Source organism: Solanum pennellii, chromosome 7 (assembly GCF_001406875.1).
Source record: "Solanum pennellii chromosome 7, SPENNV200".
In the NCBI taxonomy this organism is placed as follows: domain Eukaryota; kingdom Viridiplantae; phylum Streptophyta; class Magnoliopsida; order Solanales; family Solanaceae; genus Solanum; species Solanum pennellii.
The window spans coordinates 2,095,902-2,121,298 of record NC_028643.1 but is presented as its reverse complement, the minus strand read 5'-3'; the positions used below and the strand labels follow the sequence as shown (position 1 = coordinate 2,121,298).

General features: G+C 30.4%; 2 protein-coding genes across 6 annotated transcripts; one reads left to right on the top strand and one right to left on the bottom strand.

Moving 5' to 3' along the window:
* Positions 1 to 3,109: 3,109 nt before the first annotated feature.
* LOC107024730 (putative UPF0481 protein At3g02645) lies at positions 3,110 to 4,684 on the top strand. Its single transcript, XM_015225714.1, has one exon. The coding sequence runs from the start codon at positions 3,110 to 3,112 to the stop codon at positions 4,682 to 4,684; it is 1,575 nt and encodes a 524-aa protein (XP_015081200.1).
* A 14,809-nt stretch (positions 4,685 to 19,493) lies between these two features.
* Positions 19,494 to 24,117, bottom strand: LOC107024509 (putative pentatricopeptide repeat-containing protein At3g15130). Of its 5 annotated transcripts, none has more exons than XM_015225497.2 (3): positions 24,044 to 24,117; positions 20,306 to 22,744; positions 19,494 to 20,113 (listed from the first exon to the last, which is right to left on the bottom strand). In XM_015225497.2, the coding sequence occupies exon 2, from the start codon at positions 22,481 to 22,483 to the stop codon at positions 20,402 to 20,404; it is 2,082 nt and encodes a 693-aa protein (XP_015080983.1). In that variant the 5' UTR covers positions 22,484 to 22,744; positions 24,044 to 24,117; the 3' UTR covers positions 19,494 to 20,113; positions 20,306 to 20,401. The 5 variants fall into 5 exon arrangements, with proteins under 5 accessions (XP_015080983.1, XP_015080980.1, XP_015080982.1 ...); XM_015225494.2 differs by lacking the exon at positions 24,044 to 24,117 and adding an exon at positions 23,049 to 23,836; XM_015225496.2 differs by lacking the exon at positions 24,044 to 24,117 and adding an exon at positions 23,350 to 23,836.
* Positions 24,118 to 25,397: the final 1,280 nt, after the last annotated feature.

Here is a 25,397-nt window from a genome sequence, read left to right as displayed (position 1 = left end):
TTAAGATCTACTGATAAAACAATATCAAATAACAATTAGTTAAATAAATCTTGGCTTGTGAAAATGAAAGACAGAGATTTCAAGTACTTAAGCAATACTTGCTAAGAAAGTGATCATACACGTTACAGCGACACATTTAATTAAACAATAATGTCGTTATTGTTCATCTTTGTCCAGTTTAATACCAAACCAAATACATGTCTCTTTTTAGCCAGTTTGATTCATTTTTCAGTTCAATTTTGCCCGGCTTTTCATTTTTTCTTGAACAGCCTTACTTTGTTATATTGTTGGTGCTTGCTTTAAGATAAAAAAGATTGCAGAGAAATTATTGTAACTTTTGGAAATTAGACTATATGAGTTAAGAGTTAGTCAACACAAAGTACCATGAAAAGGTCTCCAGAACTAGCAATGGACAAATTGTGCAGAAAACTAATTTAGGATTCAAACGAAGTTCATGCTGTTTTTTAAAAGTAATTCGATGAGGTGATACTTTATCAAGGTATCAAGTTAGTCGCAAGGATTATAATGAGTTAAACTAATGTGTAAACCACACATTTTTTAAGTTGAATCGATTAACATAACACGTGCAATCAATTTAAGTAACTATTATTAGGGCGACAGCTAGAGAGGTGTTGGGTGTCTCGAGAGGCCGTTCTGGTGGGCATTGAGTAGACTGGTGGTGGAATGGAGAATTACAAGGGGAAATAGTTATGCGAAGTTGGTGGAGAGTAAGACGAGAAGGAGAAGTGGATGAACAGGGAGAAGTATAAGATGGTTCGGTAGGAGACAAATTTAGCGCTTGCAATAGCAAAAACATCAGCCTCTGAGTGCTTGTACGCAGAACTAGTGAACACACGTGGGGATAAGAAGTTAAACAGGTTAGCTAAGGCTAGAGAGAGGAGGGCCCGTGACCTTGACCAAGTGAAGTGCATCAAGGATGAGGATGACAAAGTACTGTTAGAGGAAGTAATCATTAGTAGGAGATGACAGACATACTTCCATAAATTCTTGAACGAAGAGGGGGATAAATTGATTTGGTTTTGATTTTAACCAATAACCAAACCAATCCGTGAAATACCCTACACGTGGCGTACATTAGGTCGATTAAGGACATGTACAATGGAGCCAAGACCGGAGTTAGGACACTGGGAAGAGACTCAAAACACTTTCCCGTGTTAGTAGAGTTGCACCGAGGATCAACCCTTAGCCATTTCTATTTGCCTTGAAGAAGGATGTGTTGACGCGAAAAATTCAAGGTGATGATGTATTGACGCAACAAATTCAAGTTGAGGTGTCATGGCGTAAGTTATTTGCGGATGGTTTTGTATATATGAGGTTTCAGTCAACCAGAAACATCTCAATGATAGACATTTTCAATCAGAACGTGCAATGCCATAGTCAGAGTGAACTATCTAACCATGTTGAATCAACATGACAGTGAAATATCCTTCACAAAGCTACATAATTCATTCAGACACTTAAACAAACACCTTACAGACAACCATTTTGAATCAACATGGCAGTGAAATATCCTTCACAAAGCTAAAAAAAATTCATTCAGACACTTAAACAAACACCTTACAGGCAACCATTTTCCCTGATTTCCATAATAACCTCAGGAAGTCAAATTCCACCCCACCCCACTACCACCATCACCCACCCGTCAACAACAAATCACACAGAATCAACTCACAAATTCAGACATGGAATGAAATTACAAAACACAAGTGTGAAGAAATTTCATACCTGGAATTTAGTGAGACAGTCCGATGCACAAAACATCCTCGCAATGACTGCACACTAAGGTCCTAAATCTCAATTTGTCAGTAGAAATTGCTTTTGGGCATTGCATTTTATTTGAATAAAAAGTTAACAGCTTTGTTTGGATAGTTGTTACCTATTCCAACTACTTATTTATTTGAATACAATAGTACTATTTATTTTGATTCTCACTTAAATTATATTGTATGATATCTTTATTTTCATTTTGTATACTACTTTTCTCGTAGATACCGTCTGTTCATATGTTGTATTCATCAACACAATACAGTATAATTCCAAAGTCTCGCGAGTGGAAAAAGACTTTTTACTTGATATTAGACTCTATGAGTATGTCATAATTTGACCTTTTTAGATCGTTACGAGATAGCAATAACAAGTGATTGATCGGGATAGAATGCCATATATAGTAGACTATAAAAGTCACTCAACTGATCTCTTGCTTTCATATAAAATATCTTTATAGGTCGCAACCTGAACTCTACATAGCTTAAGTAGGCCTATTGAAGAAAACAGACTTGTCCTAACTAGAATGACATTAATTACATGGTAACAAAAACACCACCTCTGCCTCAAGAGAGTTCTCATTTGAGCCTTTTTCCGCAAAACAGAACCCCGTCCTGAGGGGGAGAGGGAAGGAAAAAAAACTAGTGTTTGTTTTTTTTAAATGGATGCCAGCTTTTTGCTTGTACCAAACTGTCGATCCTTTACGTAATTGAACCCCATAATAGCGTGTTTACTGAAATTTCCTCTTTCGTTTTTGGTTCCATTTCCATGTTTCAAGGAGAAGTAAGATGAGTAGTTGAGCAAAGTAAAGGAGATATATTGATTGTTGTTTGGGTGTCTTATTCATGAAGTCATAGAAGTTGACAGCCCAACAAAAGATATATGACTTATCAATACATATTCTTCAAATGTCATCACCTCTCTAAAATAAGAATGTGTATTATTTCTAGCCTAGCCTTATTAAATGGTTGATTTTAATCTCACATGTGAAAGCATACGGGATAACTTAGCTTGTCGTGACTAACTAGCACTATTTATGTTGCCAAACATAACCTAAACTTGACGCGTTCATCACTATTTCTAGCCTAATTGAATGGTTGATTTTGGCTGGTTGGGATATGAAGTTTGTTCGTTGAATATGAAAGTATCTGAAGAAGGAAGGAAGGAAGCAATAAACTCCCTGTGTCTCCACTACTTTCTTAGCAGCAACCTAATCGTGTATTGTACTATTCAAAACTCATAAGCAAAATGTGATAGAATTCATCTATAAATACGTATATGCATGCACGAATAATATATTTAACTGCAAACAAATTAAAGAAACATGACATTGGATCAGATTATTCCCTCAAATTCAAGCTCTAGGAGATGGACAGACCGCATAAGTAATGCCCTTCAAAAAGAAGTTGACATTGACTTGAATCTTCTCCCTCCTGTCTGTGTCCTTCAGGTTCCGAAAACACTAACTCATGAGAAACCAGAAGCGTATACTCCTCAGCTCATTGGCATGGGACCTTATCACCATTTAAGACCAGACCTATATCAAATGGAAAGGTACAAACTTGCTGCCATCAAGGACATTCTTGAGCCTGCTCAAATCATCAATTTCGAGCATCTCTTGATTGACAAACTCAGAGAGAACGACCTTGTTGTCCGCGTCTGTTATAACCGGTTCATGGACATAGATGAGGAGACTTTAGCTTGGATAGTAGCCATCGATGGTCTATTCTTGATTAATATTTTCCGTTCAGCGTATAGCAGTAACCTGCATAATGATCCTGAAAATAATATCGATGACTCCATTTTCACCCGAGACTTTATGATGCTTGAGAACCAAATCCCCTTTGTGGTTTTGAGGCAAATTCGAAAGTTTCTCCATCTCTCTTCCCCTGAGGACAGAGAAGATGCAGAGTTAATTTCCATGTTTAGGCGCTTTTGTGAAATGCATTCCCCACTTCCTTTGCCTGCAAACAACGAGTATCATGGAAATAACATCAAAGAAACTCAGCCTCTTCATTTGCTAGATCTTATGTATCGTTTAATCCTCGATGATCATGTAGATTTTGCTTCGGTTCCTATTCAAACATCACACATCATTAATATCAAACATGACGATAAAGATGAAGCACATGATCAAGATACACATGGTGACATCATTCACAAATTCGAAACAATGTTGAAGGTGCTAGAGCCTATAGGTCCAAGAAAAGTGCAAAAAGTTGTAAAGCCCATCAACCAGATTTTATCAAACGTGCCATGGTCAAAGATTTCCGGGCTATTTAGGGAAGGTATGGAAAGAAATGAAGACGAAGAAAGTAAGAATATCATTACTATCCCTTCAGCATCCCAATTATGGTGTTATGCCAGTGTCAAATGCATCCCCATCCGCGAGGGTATCTGTAAGATTAAATTTGAACAAGCTTCTTCAGCTTTATACCTTCCTGTGATCACAATGGATGCTGGCTCAGAAGTTATACTTAGAAACTTGATGATATATGAAGCTGCCATGTCGAAGTCCAAGCTCGAATTTGCCAGATACATAAATCTAATGAGTGGGATTGCAAATACTACTGAGGATGTGAGGGTTCTTAGGCAAGCTGGTGTTATCAAAGGGGATTTGACTGATAAGGAAATTGCCACTTTGTTCAGTACAATGCAAAGTTCATTTGTGAGATCTAGTGAAATTTCTAATGTGGAGATTGTCATGAAGAAAGTCAACGAATACTACGACCAAAGGCTAATCGTTAGGGCTCGTAGAGGATTTAAGAAAAGCATCTATGTTTCTTTGAAGTTGTTGCCTGTTGCTTTGTCAATATTCTTTGTCTTACTGCTAATTTTCAAGACAGTTTGCTCTGTGTATGATTGCCACAATGTTTGGGGCTATAAAGATGGAAATTAATTTAACCATGGTGTAGATATATTGTAGATCAAACAACTTAGTATTGGAAATTCCATGATAACAATATCAAACAAAGATTAGTTTGATTGTCATACAATTTCATACTAGTACAACAACATCAAAATATTCAATTTCTTTTCTGATTTTGTTTTTGTTTAAATCTTAAAAATTGTTGTTTGTATTTTTCAATATCTGTGAGGGTTTACTCTTCAATGTCTGAATCCAAGAGGCTTACCAGGGTATTCATCTTAATCAACCAAATTCTAGTGATTTTTCATCCTTTAATTTATTTATTACTCAAGAAATAACAGATAATGTAGAATCCACTGCTAAAATGAGGGAAGAAAAGGGTTAGAACATTTACAAGACTCAATTGGTGCGCAAAACCTTCCTCAAATTCAGAACGCAAATGTAGAATCTTCGTCTACTCGTGGGAATCTTGAAAAAGACGACAAAGACCGAATAGTTGTCGAACAATTTTCTATTTGTTTGTTTTGTATTTATAGTTCTTTTTTAGAATTTGGTATTCTTTCTCAATTTGTATTCAAATCACGATGTATTCATTAAAAATTTCATGTTACATAGTACATGAATCTTGTATTTGTCCCTAAATTGTATTCATCCAAAGGTATGTCAACTAGTTATGTTATTTATTTATCGGAAGAACAACTTTCTATTAGTTTATTTGTATTTGTATTCGAATACAAATACAAATAATATATATTTGGAAATGAATACGACTTAGAAAAGGAAACAAGATTATGAAGAGAAAAATAAATACATAGTGAAAAAAATATATGAATACAAATGTATTTCTTAAATAGCTACATATTTATTTGACATACATATTGGAATGAATACAAACAAATAAAGAAATACAAGTTTCATTATACAAAACACAACATGAAAACTAGAATAAATACTAAGGATACAAAATTATGGAAAATAAAACAAATACACTGTGAGAAAAGTATGTCAAATAACATATAAAACTATAGGTGTTCAAATTTCTAAATTAAAAAAAATTAAATTTAATAGATAAAACTATATTGTATTACCATAAAGTTTTATAACAATAATTAGTGAAAATTGAATATAATTTTTTTTTGATTATATGATTTTCATAACAATAATTAGTGAAAAATTGATATTGAAATTTTATAGATACAGTAAAAAACCTCTATAAAATAATACTCGGTAAATTAATAATCTCTTAAATGAAATTCTTATAGAAATATTTGATCATAAATGTTTGTCCTTAATTTTATTGGTCAATGAATGGATGCATTTTAATGATTGTTCTCTTCATTTTCAAAGGATAGCTCCTCTGGAACAGATTTACTCTCTCTACAACTAAATACAACTAACCTTAAATCATGTTTGACATATTTGTAGAACACTATTTTTCCTTGTTAGAATGTGGGGAAGGTCAATGTTGCTCGTTTCCTAATTCAATGATACAACATACATTTTCATAAGATAAAAATTTCTCCTTATGATGTTTTGATATATTATACGCATCAGAGTACACTATTCAAAAGTTTTCATTACTTTTTTATAATTTATATCTTGTTTAATTATAACACATAAAGTAAATGATCGAGTAACATAACATTTAAAGAATTAGGAAAATAAAATCAATAGAATTAAATATTCTTATTTTATTTCGAATATAACTATAAAATTCATTGGATCTCCCCTCAAAACATCATAAGATCTATAGAAATAAGATCCTAATCAATTAACTTAACTTTAAAATTATGGGAATTAGTATCCCAATAGAGTTCGACCTTATCACCATAGCTCAATCCCCGATTTTTGAACAAATTCGCACAAGCTATTGCATAGTCCTTACATGGCTTCATCTTCACCACATAAGCTCCTGCACTATTAACAGGATTGTTCTCTTCAGTTACGTCCAATAATTCAAAACAATGTGTGTTCCCTTTATCTACAAGTTGGACCATTTCCTCCATCCAATGTGGAAAAACATGTGCAATAGCGAATGCAAATGGAAGCACTAACAAGTTGTTTAGCTGCTCAAATTGGGTGATAGTCTTCCTAATCTTTTGGGGACCTTGAACAGGGGCAGAGTGGTTGATTGTATTCATAATAGTAATTATAGAGAAATGTGTTTGATGAAAATTTACAATGTTGAGGGGAAAAAGGTAGAAATTTATAGGAATTATTTAGCATTAAATTTGGAAGGTAAATCACACTATAATTATTTTTCTAATAAAGATTGGTTTCATATATTTAAGATTAGATACTCTGATTACTAATACATTAATTTTTTTCTAGTCATATTCCTTCTAGAACTTGCTTTGACGGATCTTTTATACAAGTAAGTTATTTTAATATAATTACAAGTAATTTTATTTATAATTTTTTAATAAATAATAAAAATTTAGATATAATAAATCAAATTACACTAATTATTAATTATATTTGAAGTGTTTGACCTATACAAATTGGTAATTCTCTTAGTGTACCTTTTATTAATAATCGGAAAATAATTTAAATATGCCATCAGACTGTTGGAAATGACTCGCATATGCCATCCGTCTAGAGTATGGCACATTTAGGTCATCGTTTTTATTAAACATGTTCATTTATATCATTATTTTTCATAGTGATTTTGTAAAAGTAATTTTGCCACATGGCCTCTCGTTAGAGGTCTACAAAAAAATTAGACCCAGTAAAAAAAATAACTCAGCAACACTCTATTATTTTATCCAACGTGGACTAAAACTAACTCATTGAATCTAACATAGATCTAGAGGTTGTTCATAGATCTATAAGGGTATTGTTGTGATAGAGAACTCATGTATAGAGTCCATCAATATCTGAGCTCTTTATTTTATCATTCATCCATCTAAATGATTAATTTCAACTCATGAGGAAGAACAAATGATAAAGACAAAACTTTCCATTATGGCTCTAGTAACAAGCACACTTACTCGCATCGTATTTCTAATGCTTGCAATGGTTGAAATATGATTGTAACTCATCATCGATTCTATTTTGATGAATTAATTTAAATAATGAATTATTTCGATTAAAAAATTTCATTTACAGAAAAGTAAAGTGTGTGAATCAATTGAATAACTTCAATAGGTTTTAGGTTTGATGTATTAAATAATTTAATTATTGATGTTTGTACTATATTTGGTGTATCTAGAAGGCATGCAAGTTACTTAAAATTTAATTACATGTAATTGTACATAACTTATAATAAATGAAATTAATCGGTTATAATAAATTAAATCAAGCACGAACTTACCAAATACATCAATCTAACTAGTGGGATTGCAAATGCTATTGAGGATGTGAGGTTGCTTAGGCACCCTAGATAATCATTTCTTCTGTATGAATCAATATTTTACTACACTGACACCTCCCTAAGCTTGTGTAGAACAATGTACTATAAAACCATATCAATGTCAAATATCTTGTTGAAATTAGAGCTTATGTATTTCATTAAGTTAAGCATTTCAATTACATTGAAAATGACTTGTATTCTTTATTATGACCATCTCTCATTGGTTGTCCTCAGGTATCATTATCAAAAAGTATATCCATGACTTTTTGTACTAATTTTTCCTAAGGTAAATCAACATGATGTTAAGAGATTGGTAAGGATATTGCTTTGATAAATAACTCTTCTATATATTCATTAATATATGGACTAATTAATTTTTCTATCATCCATCTTATTGATCAATCTCAACTAATGAGGAAGAATCATTAATAAAAAACAAAATCATCAATTCTTGCTTTGTGTTTTTTCAAGTTAAATTTTTATCCAATTTCACACATCTAACCAAAAACTCATTTCTTATTCCAACTTTTTGATATTTTCCATTCATTTTCTACGTGCCCTTCCCCAATTATTTCGATTCTACCAACAAATTTCCATTCACATGTATTAGAACAATTGAAGAAATTGTTAATCCATCGACTTGAGAGGAGCATTTTTATGGAGAATTGATGTGTAGCTTATATAACAGGAGCATAGTTGGATAAAACATTTTGTTGATTTTGAATTTTTTTTAAAAATATTTGGATATATTATTCGTATCTTACTACATGATTCAAAAGTTTTCATTACTTTCTTAAACTTCATATCTTGTTAAATTAAAGTAAAAATTAGTAAACCAGACAAAAATAATAACATATTTAGTAAAAATATCCATACTTTATAAATATTAGTAATAATGTCAAAAATGTCATTATTTTAAAAACTTTATGTTTCCCAATTTTTTCCTATTTTATCTCCCTTTTTTTCAATTAATTATATTTATCCTCTTTTTTTTAAAAAAAATATCTCTTATATTTATCTTTTATGATTTTCCTCCAATATTCAACTTATCAATTTTTCTCTTCCATATATTTTGGTTATTTTTTTTATCAAAAATTGGATCAGCAAGAATCCTTTGATTAAGGTATCCCTAATCTTTATCCTATTTTCATATTTCTTTTCTGATTTTGGTTTTGTTTAAATCTTAAAAAAATATTTTTTGTATTTTTCGATATCCGTGAGGATTTACTCTCCAATAGCTGAATCCAAGAGGCTTACCAGAGGTAATCATCTTAATTAACCAAATTCTAGTGATTTTTCATCCTTTTATTTATTTATTACTCAAGAAATAGCGGATAGTGTAGGATCAGAACATTTGGAAGACTCGATTGGTGTGCAAAACCTTCCTCAAATTCACAACGCAAATGTAGAATCTTCGTCTACTCGTGGGGATCTTGAAAAAGACGACAAAGACCGAATAGTTGTCGAACAATTTTCTATTAGTTTGCTTTGTATTTATAGTTCTTTTTTAGAATTTGATATTCTTTCTCAATTTGTATTCAAATTATTATGTATAATATCAATATTTGTATTCATCAAAAAATTCATGTTGCATAGTATATGAATATTGTATTTGTCCCTAAATTGTATTCATCCAAAGTTATGTCAACTAGTTATGCTATTCATTTATAGTAAGAACAACTTTCTATTAGTTTATTTGTATTTGTATTCCAATACAAAGACAAATAATATATATTTGGGAATGAATACGACTTAGAAAAGAAAACAAGATTCTGAAGAGAAAAATAAATACATAGTGAAAAAAATATACGAATACAAATGTATTTATTAAATAGCTACATATTTATTTGACATACATATTGAAATGAATACAAACTAATAAAATACAAGTTTCATTATACAAAACACAAAATGAAAACTAGAATGAATACAAATACAAATGGTATACATATTGGAATAAATACAATTTAACTAAGGACACAAAATTCTCGAAATAAAACAAATAAATTGTGACAAAAATATCTCAAATAACATGTAAAACTATAGATGTTCGAATTTCTAAATTAAAAAAATTTAAATTTAATAGATAAAACTATATTGTATTACCATAAAGTTTTATAACAATAATTAGTGAAAATTGACTATAAAATTTTTTGATTATATGATTTTCATAACAATAATTAGTGAAAAATTTATATTGAAATTTTATAAATACAGTAAAACCTCTATAATTAATACTCGGTAAACTAATAATCTCTCTAATGAAATTATTATAGGAATATTTGATCATAAATGTTTATTCTTAATTTTATTGGTCAGGAATGGATGCATTTATATCTTGTTAAATTATAACACATAAAATAAACGATCGAGTAACATAACATTCAAAGAATTAGAAAATACAAACAATAGAATTTAAATATTCTTATTTTATTTCGAATATAACTATAAAATTCATTGGATCTCCTCTCAAAACATCATAAGATTTAAAGAAATAAGATCCTAATTAATTAACTTAAATTTAAAATTATGGGAATTAGTATCCCAATAGAGTTCGACCTTATCACCATAGCTCAATCCCCGATTTCTGAACAAATTCGCACAAGCTATTGCATAGTCCTTACATGGCTTCATTTTCACCACATAAGCTCCTGCATTATTAACAGGATTGTTCTCTTCAGTTACGTCCAATAATTCAAAACAATGTGTGTTCCCTTTATCTACAAGTTGGACCATTTCTTCCATCCAATGTGGAAAAACATTTGCAATAGCGAATGCAAATGGAAGAACTAACAAGTTATTTAGCTGTTCAAACTGGGTGATAGTCTTCCTAATCTTTTGGGGACCTTGAACAGGGGCAGAGTGGTTGATTGTATTCATAATAGTAATTATAGAGAAATGTGTTTGATGAAAATTTACAATGTTGAGGGGAAAAAGGTAGAAATTTATAGGAATTATTTAGCATTAAATTTGGAAGGTAAATCACACTATAATTATTTTTCTAATAAAGATTGGTTTCATATATTTAAGATTAGATACTCTGATTACTAATACATTAATTTTTTTCTAGTCATATTCCTTCTAGAACTTGCTTTGACGGATCTTTTATACAAGTAAGTTATTTTAATATAATTACAAGTAATTTTATTTATAATTTTTTAATAAATAATAAAAATTTAGATATAATAAATCAAATTACACTAATTATTAATTATATTTGAAGTGTTTGACCTATACAAATTGGTAATTCTCTTAGTGTACCTTTTATTAATAATTGGAAAATAATTTAAATATGCCATCAAACTATTGAAAATTTATAATGCTGAGGGGAAAAAGGTAGAAATTTATAGGAATTATTTACCATTAAATTTGGAAGGTAAATCACACTATAATTATTTTTCTAATAAAGATTGGTTTCATATATTTAAGATTAGATACTGTGATTACTAATACATTAATTTTTTTCTAGTCATATTCCTTGTAGAACTTGCTTTGACGGATCTTTTATACAAGTAAGTTAAGTAATTTTATTAAATAATTTTTTAATAAATAATAAAAATTTAGATATATTAAATCAAATTATACTAATTATTAATTATATTTGAAGGTGTATGACGTATACAAATTAGTAATTCTCTTAGTGTACCTTTTATTAATAATTGGAAAATAATTTAAATATGTCATCAGACTATTGGAAATGACTCACATATGCCATCCGTCTAGAGTATGGCACATTTAGGTCATCTTTTTTATAAAACATGTTCATTTATATCATTATTTTTTATAGTGATTTTGTAAAAACAATTTTGCCCCATGGCCTCTCGTTAGAGGTCTACAAAAAAATTAGACCCAATAAAAAAATAACTCAGCAACACTCTATTATTTTATGCAACATGGACTAAAACTAACTCATTGAATCTAACATAGATCTAGAGGTTGTTAATAGATCTATAAGGGTATTGTTGTGATAGAGAACTCTTGTATAGAGTCCATCAATATCTGAGCTCTTTATTTTATCATCCATCCATCTAAATGATCGACTTCAACTCATGAGGAAGAACAAATGATAAAGACAAAACTTTCCATGATGGCTCTATATTTGAGATCATGAAGTCTTTTTTAATTGCAGCAGTAGAGGTACAAGGATGACCTTTTAAATAGGTCTACAACTAACTAACATTACCAAAAAATAAGCAACTAAAAAATAGAGTCATAAACATGCCTATTAACTCTACCCTAACAATTAAAAAACAACAAATAATTTAATGTTAAATAATTAAACAACGTTAATTTTTTACTAGTTAAAAACTAGGAACCAAATGGACTATTTTGAAGAATTAATAACCATCTTATTTCTAAAAAAATAAATCCACATATGTTTTGTGTTGACACCTCATACGTCGAAGTGTTCAAATTATCTATTAAAGGTTTCAAAATAGTGATAGGACAAACAAAACAAGCAACATGTTGTTCCAACAGCATATTTGTCAATTCCGGATGTGCAACTTAAAACTTACAACCGTCCAAACTATGTTGACGTTACTCTTTAACCAAAAGGGCATCAAAAGAGTTAGAACAAATATCATTTTTTCTAGAATATGATCGAACACCTTGCTTCATGATAACGTTCATCTTATTAGCATAAACCAAAGTGTCAACTACCGTGTCCATGTCTTTCTTATGTGTTTCCACGGACCTATCCTTATCACAAATTTATCTTTAAATCTGCTAAACTCCGTGGCTTTTATGAAACCCAAACATCATGTACTACTTTTTCAGAATTCGCATCTAACATGACTTTCATCTCTTTTGCTCGTTTCACATCTTCTTCACGTTCATCTTTGTCTTGCTTTGTTACGAAATTTTGAATTTTCTAGTAACAAGCACACTTACTCTTATCGTATTTCTAATGCTTGCAATGGTTGAAATATGATTGTAACTCATCATCGGTTCTATTTTGATGAATTAATTTAAATAATGAATTATTTCGATTAAAGATTTTCATTTACGGTAAAGTAAAGTGTGAATCAATTGAATAACTTCAATAGGTTTTAGGTTTGATGTATTAAATAATTTAATTAATGATGCTTGTACTATATTTGGTGTATCTAGAAGGCATGCAAGTCACTTATAATGTAGTTACATCTAATTGTACATAACTTATAATAAATGAAATTAATCAGTTATAATAAATTAAATCAAGCTCGAACTTACCAAATACGTCAATCTAATTAGTGGGATTGAGGATGTGAGGTTGCTTAGGCACCATAGATAATCATTTCTTCTGTATGAATCAATATTCTATTTCACTGATACCTCCCAAAGCTTGTGTAGAACAATGGACTATAAAACCATATCAATGTCAAATATCTTGTTGAAATTAGAGCTTATGTATTTCATAAAGTTAAGCATTTCAATTACATCAGAAAATGACTTGTATTCTTTTATGACCATCCCTCATTGGTTGTCCTCGAGTATTATATCAAGAAGTAAATCCACGACTTTTTGTACTAATTTTTTCTAAGGTAGATCAACATGTTGTTAAGAGATCGGTAAGGGTATCGTTTTAATAGATAACTCTTTATAAAGTTAAGAAATATTTGGACTAATTAATTTTTCTATCATCCATCGTATTGACCGGTCTCAACTAATAAGGAAGAATCATTAATAAACACAAAATCATCAATTCTTTCTCTATACTTTTTCAAATTAAATTTTTATCCATTTCTTATTCCAACTTTTTGATATTCCCATTCATTTTCTACGTGCCCTTCCCCAATTATATCGATTCTACCAACAAATTTCCATTCACATGTATTAGAACAATTGAAGAAATTGTTAATCCATCGACTTGAGAGGAGCATTTTTATGGAGAACTGATGTGTAGCTTATATAACAGGAGCATAGTTGGATAAAACATTTTGTTGATTTTGAATTTTTTTTAATGATATTTGGATATATTATTCACATCTTACTACATGATTCAAAAGTTTTCATTACTTTCTTAAGCTTTATGTCTTGTTAAATTAAAGGAAAAATTAGTAAACTAGACAAAAATAATAACATATTTAGTAAAAGTATCCATACTTTATAAATATTAGTAATAATGTCAAAAATGTCATTATTTTAAAAACTTTATTTTTCCCAATTTTTACTATTTTATCTCCCTTTTTTCAATTAATTATATTTATCCTTTTTAAAAAAAAGAATCTCTCTTATATTTATCTTTTTTCATTTTCCTCCAATATTCAACTTATCAATTTTTCTCTTCCATATATTTTGGTTGTGTTTTTTTTTTTAATAAAAAATTGGATCAGCAAGAATCCTTTGATTAAGGTATCCCTAATCTTTATCCTATTTCCAAATTTCTTTTCTGATTTTGTTTTTGTTTAAATCTGAAAAAATTGTTGTTTGTATTTTTCAATATCCGTGAGGGTTTACTCTCCAATAGTTGAATCCAAGAGGCTTACAAGAGGTATTCATCTTAATCAACCAAATTCTAGTGATTTTTCATCCTTTAATTTATTTATTACTCAAGAAATAGCGGATAATGTAGGATCCACTGCTAAAATGAGGGAAGAAGAGGGTCAGAACATTTGCAAGACTCAATTGGTGTGCAAAACCTTCCTCAAATTCAGAACGCAAATGTAGAATCTTCGTCTACTCGTGGGGATCTTGAAAAAGACGACAAAGACCGAATAGTTGTCGAAAAACTTTCTATTTGTTTGTTTTGTATTTATAGTACTTTTTTAGAATTTGGTATTCTTTCTCAATTTGTATTCAAATACTTCATGTATAATATCAATATTTGTATTCATCAAAAATTTCATATTGCATAGTATATGAATTTTGTACTTATCCCTAAATTGTATTCATCCAAAGTTATGTCAACTACTTATGCCATTTATTTATAGGAAGAACAACTTTCTATTAGTTTATTTGTATCTGTATTCGAATACAAATACAAATAATATATATTTGGGAATGAATACGACTTTAAGAAAAAAAAACAAGATTCTAAAGAGAAAAATAAATACATAGTGATAAAAATATACGAATACAAATGTATTTCTTAAATAGCTACATATTTATTTGACATACATATTGGAATGAATACAAACTAATAAAATACAAGTTTCATTACACAAAACACAACATGAAAACTAGAATGAATACAAATGCAAATGGTATACATATTGGAATAAATACGATTTAACTAAGGATACAAAATTCTGAAAAATAAAATAAATAAACTGTGACAAAAATATGTCAAAGAACATGTTAATCTATAGGTGTTCAATTTTCTAAATTAAAAAAATTTAAATTTAATAGATAAAACTATATTGTATTACCATAAAGTTTTATAATAATAATTAGTGAAAATTGAATATAAATTTTTTTAATTATATGATTTTCATAACATTAATTAGTGAAAAATTGATATTGAGATTTTATAAATACAGTAAAACCTCTATAAATTAATATTCGATAAATTAATAATCTCTCTAATGAAATTGTTATAGGAATATTTGATCATAAATGTTTGCCTTAGTTTTATTGGTCATGAATGGATGCATTTTAATGGTTGTTCTCTTCATTTTCAAAGGATAGCTCCTCTGGAACAGGTTTACTCTCTCTACTACAACTAAATACAACTAAGCTTAAATCATGTTTGACTGATTTGTAGAATACCATTTTTCCTTATTATGTGGGGAAGGTCAATGTTGCTCGTTTCCCAATTCAATGATACAACATACACTTTCATAAGATAAAAATTTCTCACTCTGATGTTTTGATATATTATACACATCAGAGTACACTATTCAAAAGTTTTCATTACTTTTTTATAATTTATATCTTGTTAGATTATAACACATAAAATAAAGGTCAAATACATAAGCAGATCCCTAAATTTATTGGGTTTTTTCCCTCAGGTACCTCAACTAAGTCATTTTCCTATTGAATCATTGAACCCCCATAATTTATTCCGTTTAAACAGACACCATTGTCTGATGTGAAACCAGATTTGTGAGGGGTATTGATAGAGGATACATATGTTGTTCCACAAATCATTAGTTCAATTGATAGTGAAAATGTTTGAGAATAATTGTGTTTTACTTAAGTCATTTGAACACATTAGAAAACAAATGAGACTAACACGGTTTGTCTTCATTTCTTCAATCAAAATTATTACAATTCGAACACAATTGAAGTCATTTACAATAGAAAAGCTGATCAAAATCAACCCACAGTGTTCTAAAGAAACAAATTATGGCTGGTTCAATGATTCAATTGAAAAATGACGTAATTGAGGTACCTGAGGGAAAAAACCCAAAAAGTTTAGGGATTTGTTTATGTATTTGGCCTAAAATAAATGATCGAGTAACATAACATTAAAGAATTAGGAAAATAAAAATAATAGAATTTAAATATTCTTATTTCATTTCAAATATAACTATGAAATTCATTGGATCTCCTCTCAAAACATCATAAGATTTAAAGAAATAAGATCCTAATTAATTAACTTAAATTTAAAATTATGGGAATTAGTATCCCAATAGAGTTCGACCTTATCACCATAGCTCAATCCCCGATTTCTGAACAAATTCGCACAAGCTATTGCATAGTCCTTACATGGCTTCATCTTCACCACATAAGCTCCTGCATCATTAGCAAGATTATTCTCTTCAGTTATATCCAATAATTCAAAACGATGTGTGTTCCCTTTATCTATAAGTTGGACCATTTCCTCCATCCAATGTGGAAAAACATGTGCAATAGCGAATGCAAATGGAAGCACTAACAAGTTGTTTAGCTTCTCAAAGTGGGTGATAGTCTTCCTGACCTTTTGGGGACCTTGAACAGGGGCAGAGTTGGTGGTCGTATTCATAATAGTAATTATAGAGAAATGTGTTTGATGAAAATTTACAATGTTGAGGGGAAAAAAGGTAGAAATTTATATGAATTATTTAGCATTAAATTTGGAAGGTAAATCACACTATAATTATTTTTCTAATAAAGATTGGTTTCATATATTTAAGATTAGATATTGTGATTACTAATACATTAATTTTTTTCTAGTCATATTCCTTCTAGAACTTGCTTTGACGGATCTTGTATACAAGTAAGTTATTTTAATATAATTACAAGTAATTTTATTTATAATTTTTTAATAAATAATAAAATTTAGATATAATAAATCAAATTACATTAATTATTAATTATATTTGAAGTGTATGACGTATACAAATTGGTAATTCTCTTAGTGTATCTTTTATTAATAATTGGAAAATAATTCAAATATGCCATCAAACTATTGGAAATGACTCACCTATGTCATTCGTCTAGAGTATGGCACATTTAGGTCATCGTTTTTATAAAACATGTTTATTTATATCATTATTTTTAATAGTGATTTTGTAAAAACAGTTTTGCCACATGACCTCTTATAAGAGGTCCACAAAAAAATTGACCAGTAAAAAAATAACTCACCAACACTATATTATTTATCCAATTTGGACTGAAACTAACTGATTGAACCTGACATAGACCTACTTGTTGTTAGTGGATCTATAGAGGTATTGTGATAGAGAACTCTTGTATGGAGTTCATAAATATCTGAGCTCATTATTTTATCCTCCATCCATCTAAATGATCCATTTCAACTCATGAGGAAGAACGAGTGATAAAGACAAAATTATCCATGATCACTATATTTGAGAGAGATTTTCTGAAGTCTTTTTTAACTGCAGCAAAAGAGGTACAACAATGACCTTTTAAATAGGCCTACAACTAACTAACATTACCAAAAAAATAAGCAACTAAAAAGAGAGTGGACAAACATGCCTACTAACTCTACCCTATCAACTAAAAACAACAATTAATTTAATTCTAAATAACTAAACAACGTTACTTTTTGTACTAGCTAAAAACTAGAAACGAAATGGACTATTTTGAAGCATTAATCAACACCGTCTTATTTCTAAAAGAAGAAATCCATATATAGTTTGTGTTGACACCTCATACGTCGAAGTGTTCAAAGTATCTATTAAGGGTTTCAAAATAGAGATAGGACAAACAAAACAAGCAACATGTGTTCCACAGGCATGTTTGTCAATTCTAGATGTGCAACTTATAACCGTCCAAACTAGGTTGACGTTACTCCCTAACCAAAAGGGAATCAAAAGAGTTAGAACAAATATTATTCTCTCTAGAATATGATCGAAAACATTGCTTCATGATAGCGTTCATCTTATTAGCATAAACCAAAGTGTCAACTACCGTGTCCATGTCATTTTTGTGTGTTTCCATGGACCAATCCTTATCATCAACTTTATCTTTAACTTTGTAAACTCCATAACTTTCATTAAATCCACACATCATCTACTACTTTTTCAGAATTCACATCCAACGTGACTTTCATCTCTTTTGCTCGTTTCACATCTTCTTCAAGTTCATCATTCAAAAACTTAATTATGAAAACATTCAACTTCATGTTTATTTACTATCGATTGTACACCATCTTGTTGTCTTGCTTTGTTACGAAATTTTGAGTTTTCTAGTAACAAGCACACTTACTCTCATGGTATTTTAATGCTTGCAAGGGTTGTAATATGATTGTAACTCATCATCGATATTATTTTGATGAATTAATTTAAATAATGACTTGTTTCGATTAAAAATTTTCATTTCTAAAGTGTGTGAATCAATTGAATAACTTCAATAGGTTTTAGGTTTGGTGTATTAAATAATTTTTAATTATTGATGCTTGTACTATATTTGGTGTATCTAGAAGGCATGCAAGTCACTTAAAATGTAATGACATGTTATTGTACATAACTTATAATAAATGAAATTAATCGGTTATAATAAATTAAATCAAGCTCGAACTTGCCAAATATGTCAATCTAATTAGTGGGATTGCAAATGCTATGGAGGATGTGAGGTTGCTTAGGCAATATAGATAATCATTGAATCAATATTTTATTACACTGATAGCTCTCAAAGCTTATGTAGAACAATGAACTGTAAGGCCATATCAATGTCAAATATCTCGTTGAAATTAGAGCTTATGTATTTCATAAAGTTAAGCATTTCCATTACATCAAAAAATGACTTGCAATCTTTATTATGACCATCTCTCATTGGTTGTCCCCAGGTATCATTATCAACAGGTATATCCAGGATATTTTCTACTAATTTTTCCTTAAGTAGATCTACGTGTTGTTAAGAGATCGGTAAGGGTATCCTTTTGATAGATTACTCTTCTATAGAGTTCTGAATATCTGGGCTAATTATTTTTTCTATCATCCATCTGATTGATCGGTCTCAACTAATGAGGAAGAACCATTATTAAAATGATGCATCATTTTTATGGTCGTTCTCTTCGGTAACATCTCATCATTGAAAATGATGCATTTTCCCTTTCTCCAAACAAATGAAATTGTTATAGAAATGTTTGATCATAAATGTTTGTCCTCAATTTTATTGGCCATGAATGGATGCATTTTATTCCTAGTCAAAAAGATAAAATACATTGAGTTTCCAAACTATATGGTGTCCAAATTGAGTCAATATGAGTATGAACAATTACATCATGTAATCAATGGATCTTGGAAAATTACTGCCTATTTTTGGTGCAGAAACTGAAATGGACACTTACATTTGGTACACATATTGAACACTGTTTCCCAACTAGCTTGGGATTTGATGTAGTTGTTGTATTGAACACTGAGTTTTGTGTCACAGCTCACTTCAAATCATAAGGTTGTGAGTTCGAGTCACCAGAAGAAAACAGATGGAAGCTCCTAGGGAGAAGTTAAAAGAAAACAAACAAAAGGTGGCACAGATTAGCTCATTCCATTCATCGGGGACTCCGGGTAGACACCAATGGCCACAATCTTGCTTTGCCCTTCTACCGATCTTCTCATACACTGATGGGTGGTCATCCTTTCGGAAATTTATTGACTGTGTTACATTTAAAAAGACTACTCGCAGCTGCCTTTCCGTAACACCTCCTCCACAATCTTCATTTTCAAAGGATAGCTCCTCTCAAAACAGGTTTACTCTCTTTACTACAACTTCCACCTGAATCCCGATCTCTGCCTCTGTGTAAATACAAGTAAACTTAAACCTCGTTTGACAGAGTTGTAGAATACCATTTTTCCTTATTAGAATGAATATGGAATGTGGAGAAGGCTGAATGAGCAATGTTGCTCGTTTCCTTCAATGATACAACATACACTTTCATAAGATAAGAAGTCTCGTGTTAGTATTTTCATATATAAGTCGGAGATTACCTCTTCGAGCTCTGGCAGCATTTCCTTCTTAGATAGGCTTCGGAAAGCCCTTCACAAATTCTTTATCTCCTTAGTTGTGTCACTTAAAATATACCATCACCAATAGTCTCTGCAGGAACATGTTCCGTTCTCAAACTTATGGAACCTATTGGCATCTCTAACAAGAAATATTTTCTTCAAAATCTTTGACAAACCCTTGATGTACTCATGACAATCTCCACAAACTCTCAAATTCTTGAAAACACGAATTGGCTTCCCCTCAATTTCATCGCTACCAGAAAGAAGTGCCAAACCAATTGCCAATTTCTCGCTGTGAAATCTCAGGCTCTCATCCCGTGTTTCATCTTCAACATCGTGTAATGAAAAGCTTACTTCCCGTGTGTAACCGAGTTCATATTTCATTTTCTTCTCCATCTTATATAAAAATTCATGGATAGCTTTAGTAAGTGGGTGTGTCTCATCTCTGTTGTAGAAAAAGTGCATCTTCTTGTCGATCTCCACCCAACTTTGTCCTGCTTCTTTTCTTAAACCTTTCGTTTTCACCAGTCCTCTTAATACCTCACATTCTTCCCATAGGCGGGCATCAGCAAAGATGTTTGACATCATAACATAATTCACCGGATTATTGCCATCTAATTTTAAGAGAATCTCTCCAACTTCTCTTCCTATTTCTACATTCTTGTGTACTCTACATGCACCAAGCAGTGTCTGCCAAATACCAACATTTGGTTTTACCGGCATGTTCTCTATCACAACCTTAGCTTCTCTTAGGCGTCCAGCTCGACCTAAGATATCAACCATGCAAGCATAATGCTCGACTGAGGGTTTTAAACAATTTGAATTGCATAGTTTTGAAAAGAATTCTTCACTTTCTTGAACTAACCCCGAATGACTACAAGCTGTGAGCAGAGCTAAGTAGGAAACCTCATCAGGCTCAATCCTATCCATGTGCATTTTCTTGAATAGTTCAACTGCTTCTCCACCGAGACCATACTTCCCATACCCGGTGATCATAACGGTCCATGAAATCACATTTTTTTCTGGCATAACATCAAAAAGTGTTTCGGCTTCCTCTATTAACCCACATTTTAGATACATATCCATGATTGAATTCAATACAGATATGTCTAACCCAGAAGGTATTTTTACTGCACAACAATGTAACTGTTTCCCAAGCTCAATTAGAGTAAAATCAGCAAAGATACCCATCATGCTTGACAGCACAAATCCATCCAATGTGATGCTACTTTCCCTGAGCTGCTTGAACAAGTCCATTGCCTCTGTTAATTTGCCTTCTTGAGCATACCCTACGGTCAGTGTCGTCCATGATATCACACTTTTCTGTTCAACTTGACTAAACACCTTATGAGCTTCAAACAATTTTTCTGACTTGACATACAAATCAATTAGGGCGCCTGCAATAACTTTTTGGCTGGAAATAAGGAATCCCTTAGTAATAAGAAAACCATGAATTTGGCTTCCTTCACGGACCGCCTTAAAACCACTGCAAGCCTTCAATGTGCTTGCAAACGTAAACTCGTCTGGCATTTCTCCTTGTTGTTGCATTTTTTTGAACAGACACAAAGATTTATCACCAAATCCTCCCATTGCGTACCCTGCTATCATTACATTCCACGTTATGAGACTCTTTTCTGGCATTTCATGGAACTTCTTTTCAGCCTCACCAAGTTTCCCACATCTCGAGTACATATCAATAATTGAATTGCCCGCAACTGGATGCTTTTCAAACCCACTTTTAGCACACAACCCATGAATCTGTTGTCCATTTTCCAGAACACCAAGAATACCACATGCCTTTAAGTTAGTAGAAAAAGTGTATTCATTGGGTCTTACATTTGAAAAGAGCATCCGAGAGAGAAGCAACAAGGATTCTTGAGCATTAGAGTGATGTAAATATCCACACATTAAAGCCGTCCAAGAAACCACATTTCTTTCAGGCATTTTATGAAATACTGAGCGAGCCAGTTCCACTCTACTGCACTTCCCGTACATATCAATGAGATCATTGCCTATCATCAAATCAAATGCATAACCCATCCTTAATACAGCTCCATGAACTTGCTTTCCCACATCTAAAGACAAAATCTTAGAACAATTTCTCAGTAGTTCGGCCAACCTTTGCCTCTCATTCATTACAAAAGTTGTACCTTGCTGCATCTTCTTATCAGATAGCTATAAATCTCTTGTGGAACTCAAAGAAGTTGTCCAAATATTTGTAATCTCATTTGAAACTCTGGAAAATTGTTGTTAAATGAGAATCCAGGTTCAGATATACGACTGTTCTAATTTTTCTCCCCAAGGGTGATTTGGGTTATATTATGTAACAGGAGAGATTCAAACTGGTTTCGGTTCACTGAGCCTCCAACCAGCATCAGCCTCTTTCCTTTCAATCTCTTCAAAGAATCTGATGCATTAGACCTACAAAAGTAGAACTCGTTTAAAGATACAAATTATTAAGTAGTCCCCTGAATCGAAAAAATGACAGGCTATTTATCCATGAAATGAATTAAGTTTTATCATCACGTGAATCAGCAGAACAAAAAAACCTACAAATATTACAGAATATTGTTGATACTACCATACCATCTATTAACATGTGCAATCAATATATGAAACTACTATTTGATGATAATATTGAGGAAGCTCCATATTAATATGCAGGCTAAGGTGTAATTGATTTCTGATTCACTACAAAATGTTATAAAGTCAGAAAAATATTTACTTTATTGAGTTGATCATGTATTATATTGTGCGACATGATAAGCCCTCCTATCAACTCCAAAACATGTATACTACCCGATCCTTAAACATAGAGAGGTGTGTGAGTCTGTGAGATGATCAAAAATCTATCATGTTTATGTTCCGCGTCACCCCGGGGCGATCATTACCACCTGAAGTTACATCTCAATGATAAACATTTTCAATTAGAAAGTGCAATGCCACACATCTTGAATCAACATGACATTGAAATATCATTCACAAAGCTTAAAGAATTCACTTAGACACTTAAACAAACACCTTACATGCAACCATTTTGAATACAGTGACATATCCTCCACAAAGGTAAAGAATTCATTCAGACATTTAAACAAACACCTTACGGGCAACCATTTTTCCTGATTGTTTTAACAATATTGGGAAGTTGAATTCCAACCCCACCCACCCGTCAATGAAAAATCATTTATACCTTGAATTTTATTTGACAGTTCGATACACAAAGCATTTCGTATTTAAGATAGGTTGTGGACTGCACATCAAAGGTCCTAAATATAATTTAATTTTATTTGAATTATAAGTTACAAGTATCCTAAGTAGAAAACATTTTCACTTGAAAAAAAGCAAAATGGATTTTTCAAACTTGAAATTTATTTTTTTAAAATATTTTGAAATGCTAAAGTAGTTTTAATATGTTTATAAGTGAAACAAAAATCTTCTTACACTATTTAAAAAGTTGCAAAATTCATTTTTTTGTCTATTATTTTTAAAAATATCACGCTATTAACAAAAAAATATTATCAAGTCAGAAGAACACATAATTAAACTAGTTAGGTGATTTTTTAAAAATTGAGAGAGACCAAATATATTCAAATTATAAATATTCTTTGTAAAAAGTATCGGTAAATACAAATTCAATTTTAAAATTTTCGAATAAAGTAATTATTTTTTTTCATAGTTAAATGAAACTTTTTCATAATTTTTCTAACCATCAAAACTTACTCTGTAAACACTTCAAGACTTATATATTGTTGCAAATAAATTTACTTGATGATGCAAAAAACATATCAATGAACAACACACAAAATTCAAATTTTGAGAATGACAGATAGATATCATATCCATATCTTTATTCTTTTTACTTAACTTTAATATTCTCATCATATAAACCAAAATTTTTTTAAAAAATACTTTTTTTATTGGTTCAATCAGATTTTTTTTTTAACAAAATACACTACAGGATGATTCTTCTTAGTTCTTAAATAGTATAAAAAGAATTTTACTCACTTAAATTATATAAGAATGTACATTAAATTTGTATCTGCATCCGACTAAAATGACCCCTTAAAAAGACTATAAAATACTTTATATATATATATATATATATAATGACACAGCATAATATTTATGACTCACCAAACTCAAAAAAAAAAGTGAGTGAGTTTCATTAGTTACTTGAAGCTTACCAAACTTGACACAACCAAGAATTGAGAGCTTGTTTGGATTGACTTAAAAGTTGGTTAAATTTATTTAAGTTAGTTTTTAATTTTTTAAAATATTTGATAAATATAAAAAATAATTTAAAATAAGTTAAAATGATTTAAAATAAGTTACGAAGTATTTGATAAGATAAAATATGACTTGAAATAAGTCAAAAATAACTTAAAATAAGTCAAAAATTAAAACTAGATCTCTTTTTTTATTTTTTAAGTCAATTTAATTTAACTTTTAATTTTTAACTTAAAATTTATTTTTTTTAAATCAATCCAAACGAACTTTTTGAGTCTCTAAATCCATCTCAAAATAAGGAGAAAAAACAGCAAGATCAAAGAGTTCTATAAAATCAACTAGTTTTTGAAGTAATTATTGTGACTTATGTCTTTTATTTAAATTCAAAAGGTTAAATGTCCTCTATTTCTTTTTTTCCTTTTTGGTTATTTTGTAGCCTAATAATATTACTGTTTTGTAGTCTAATATTAAACTAATTTCACCATAGTTTAAAACTTATAAATTGCATGTCCTTTCACTAAGTTAATAAATATGATGCACATCCCAATCCATGAACACAAGCATTTTTAAAAAGGTTTATTAAAGTGTTTCTGTCCTAATTTAAAATATTTATTGGGAGGAGTTTTGACTATTTTATATTATTCTATCGCTTAATAATTGAGGTGTTTATAATTTTCAAGAACAATTATAATTCAGGATAAAATGGAAAAAAGAACTTATCTTGAACTTTTAAAAATAAAAAATAATTTGAGATAATTATTTTTAAGAATCACGACAGATAACTTGAGACGGTAGAAATAACATATTTAAAAATAATATACTATTTCAATTTTATGAAAAATAAATA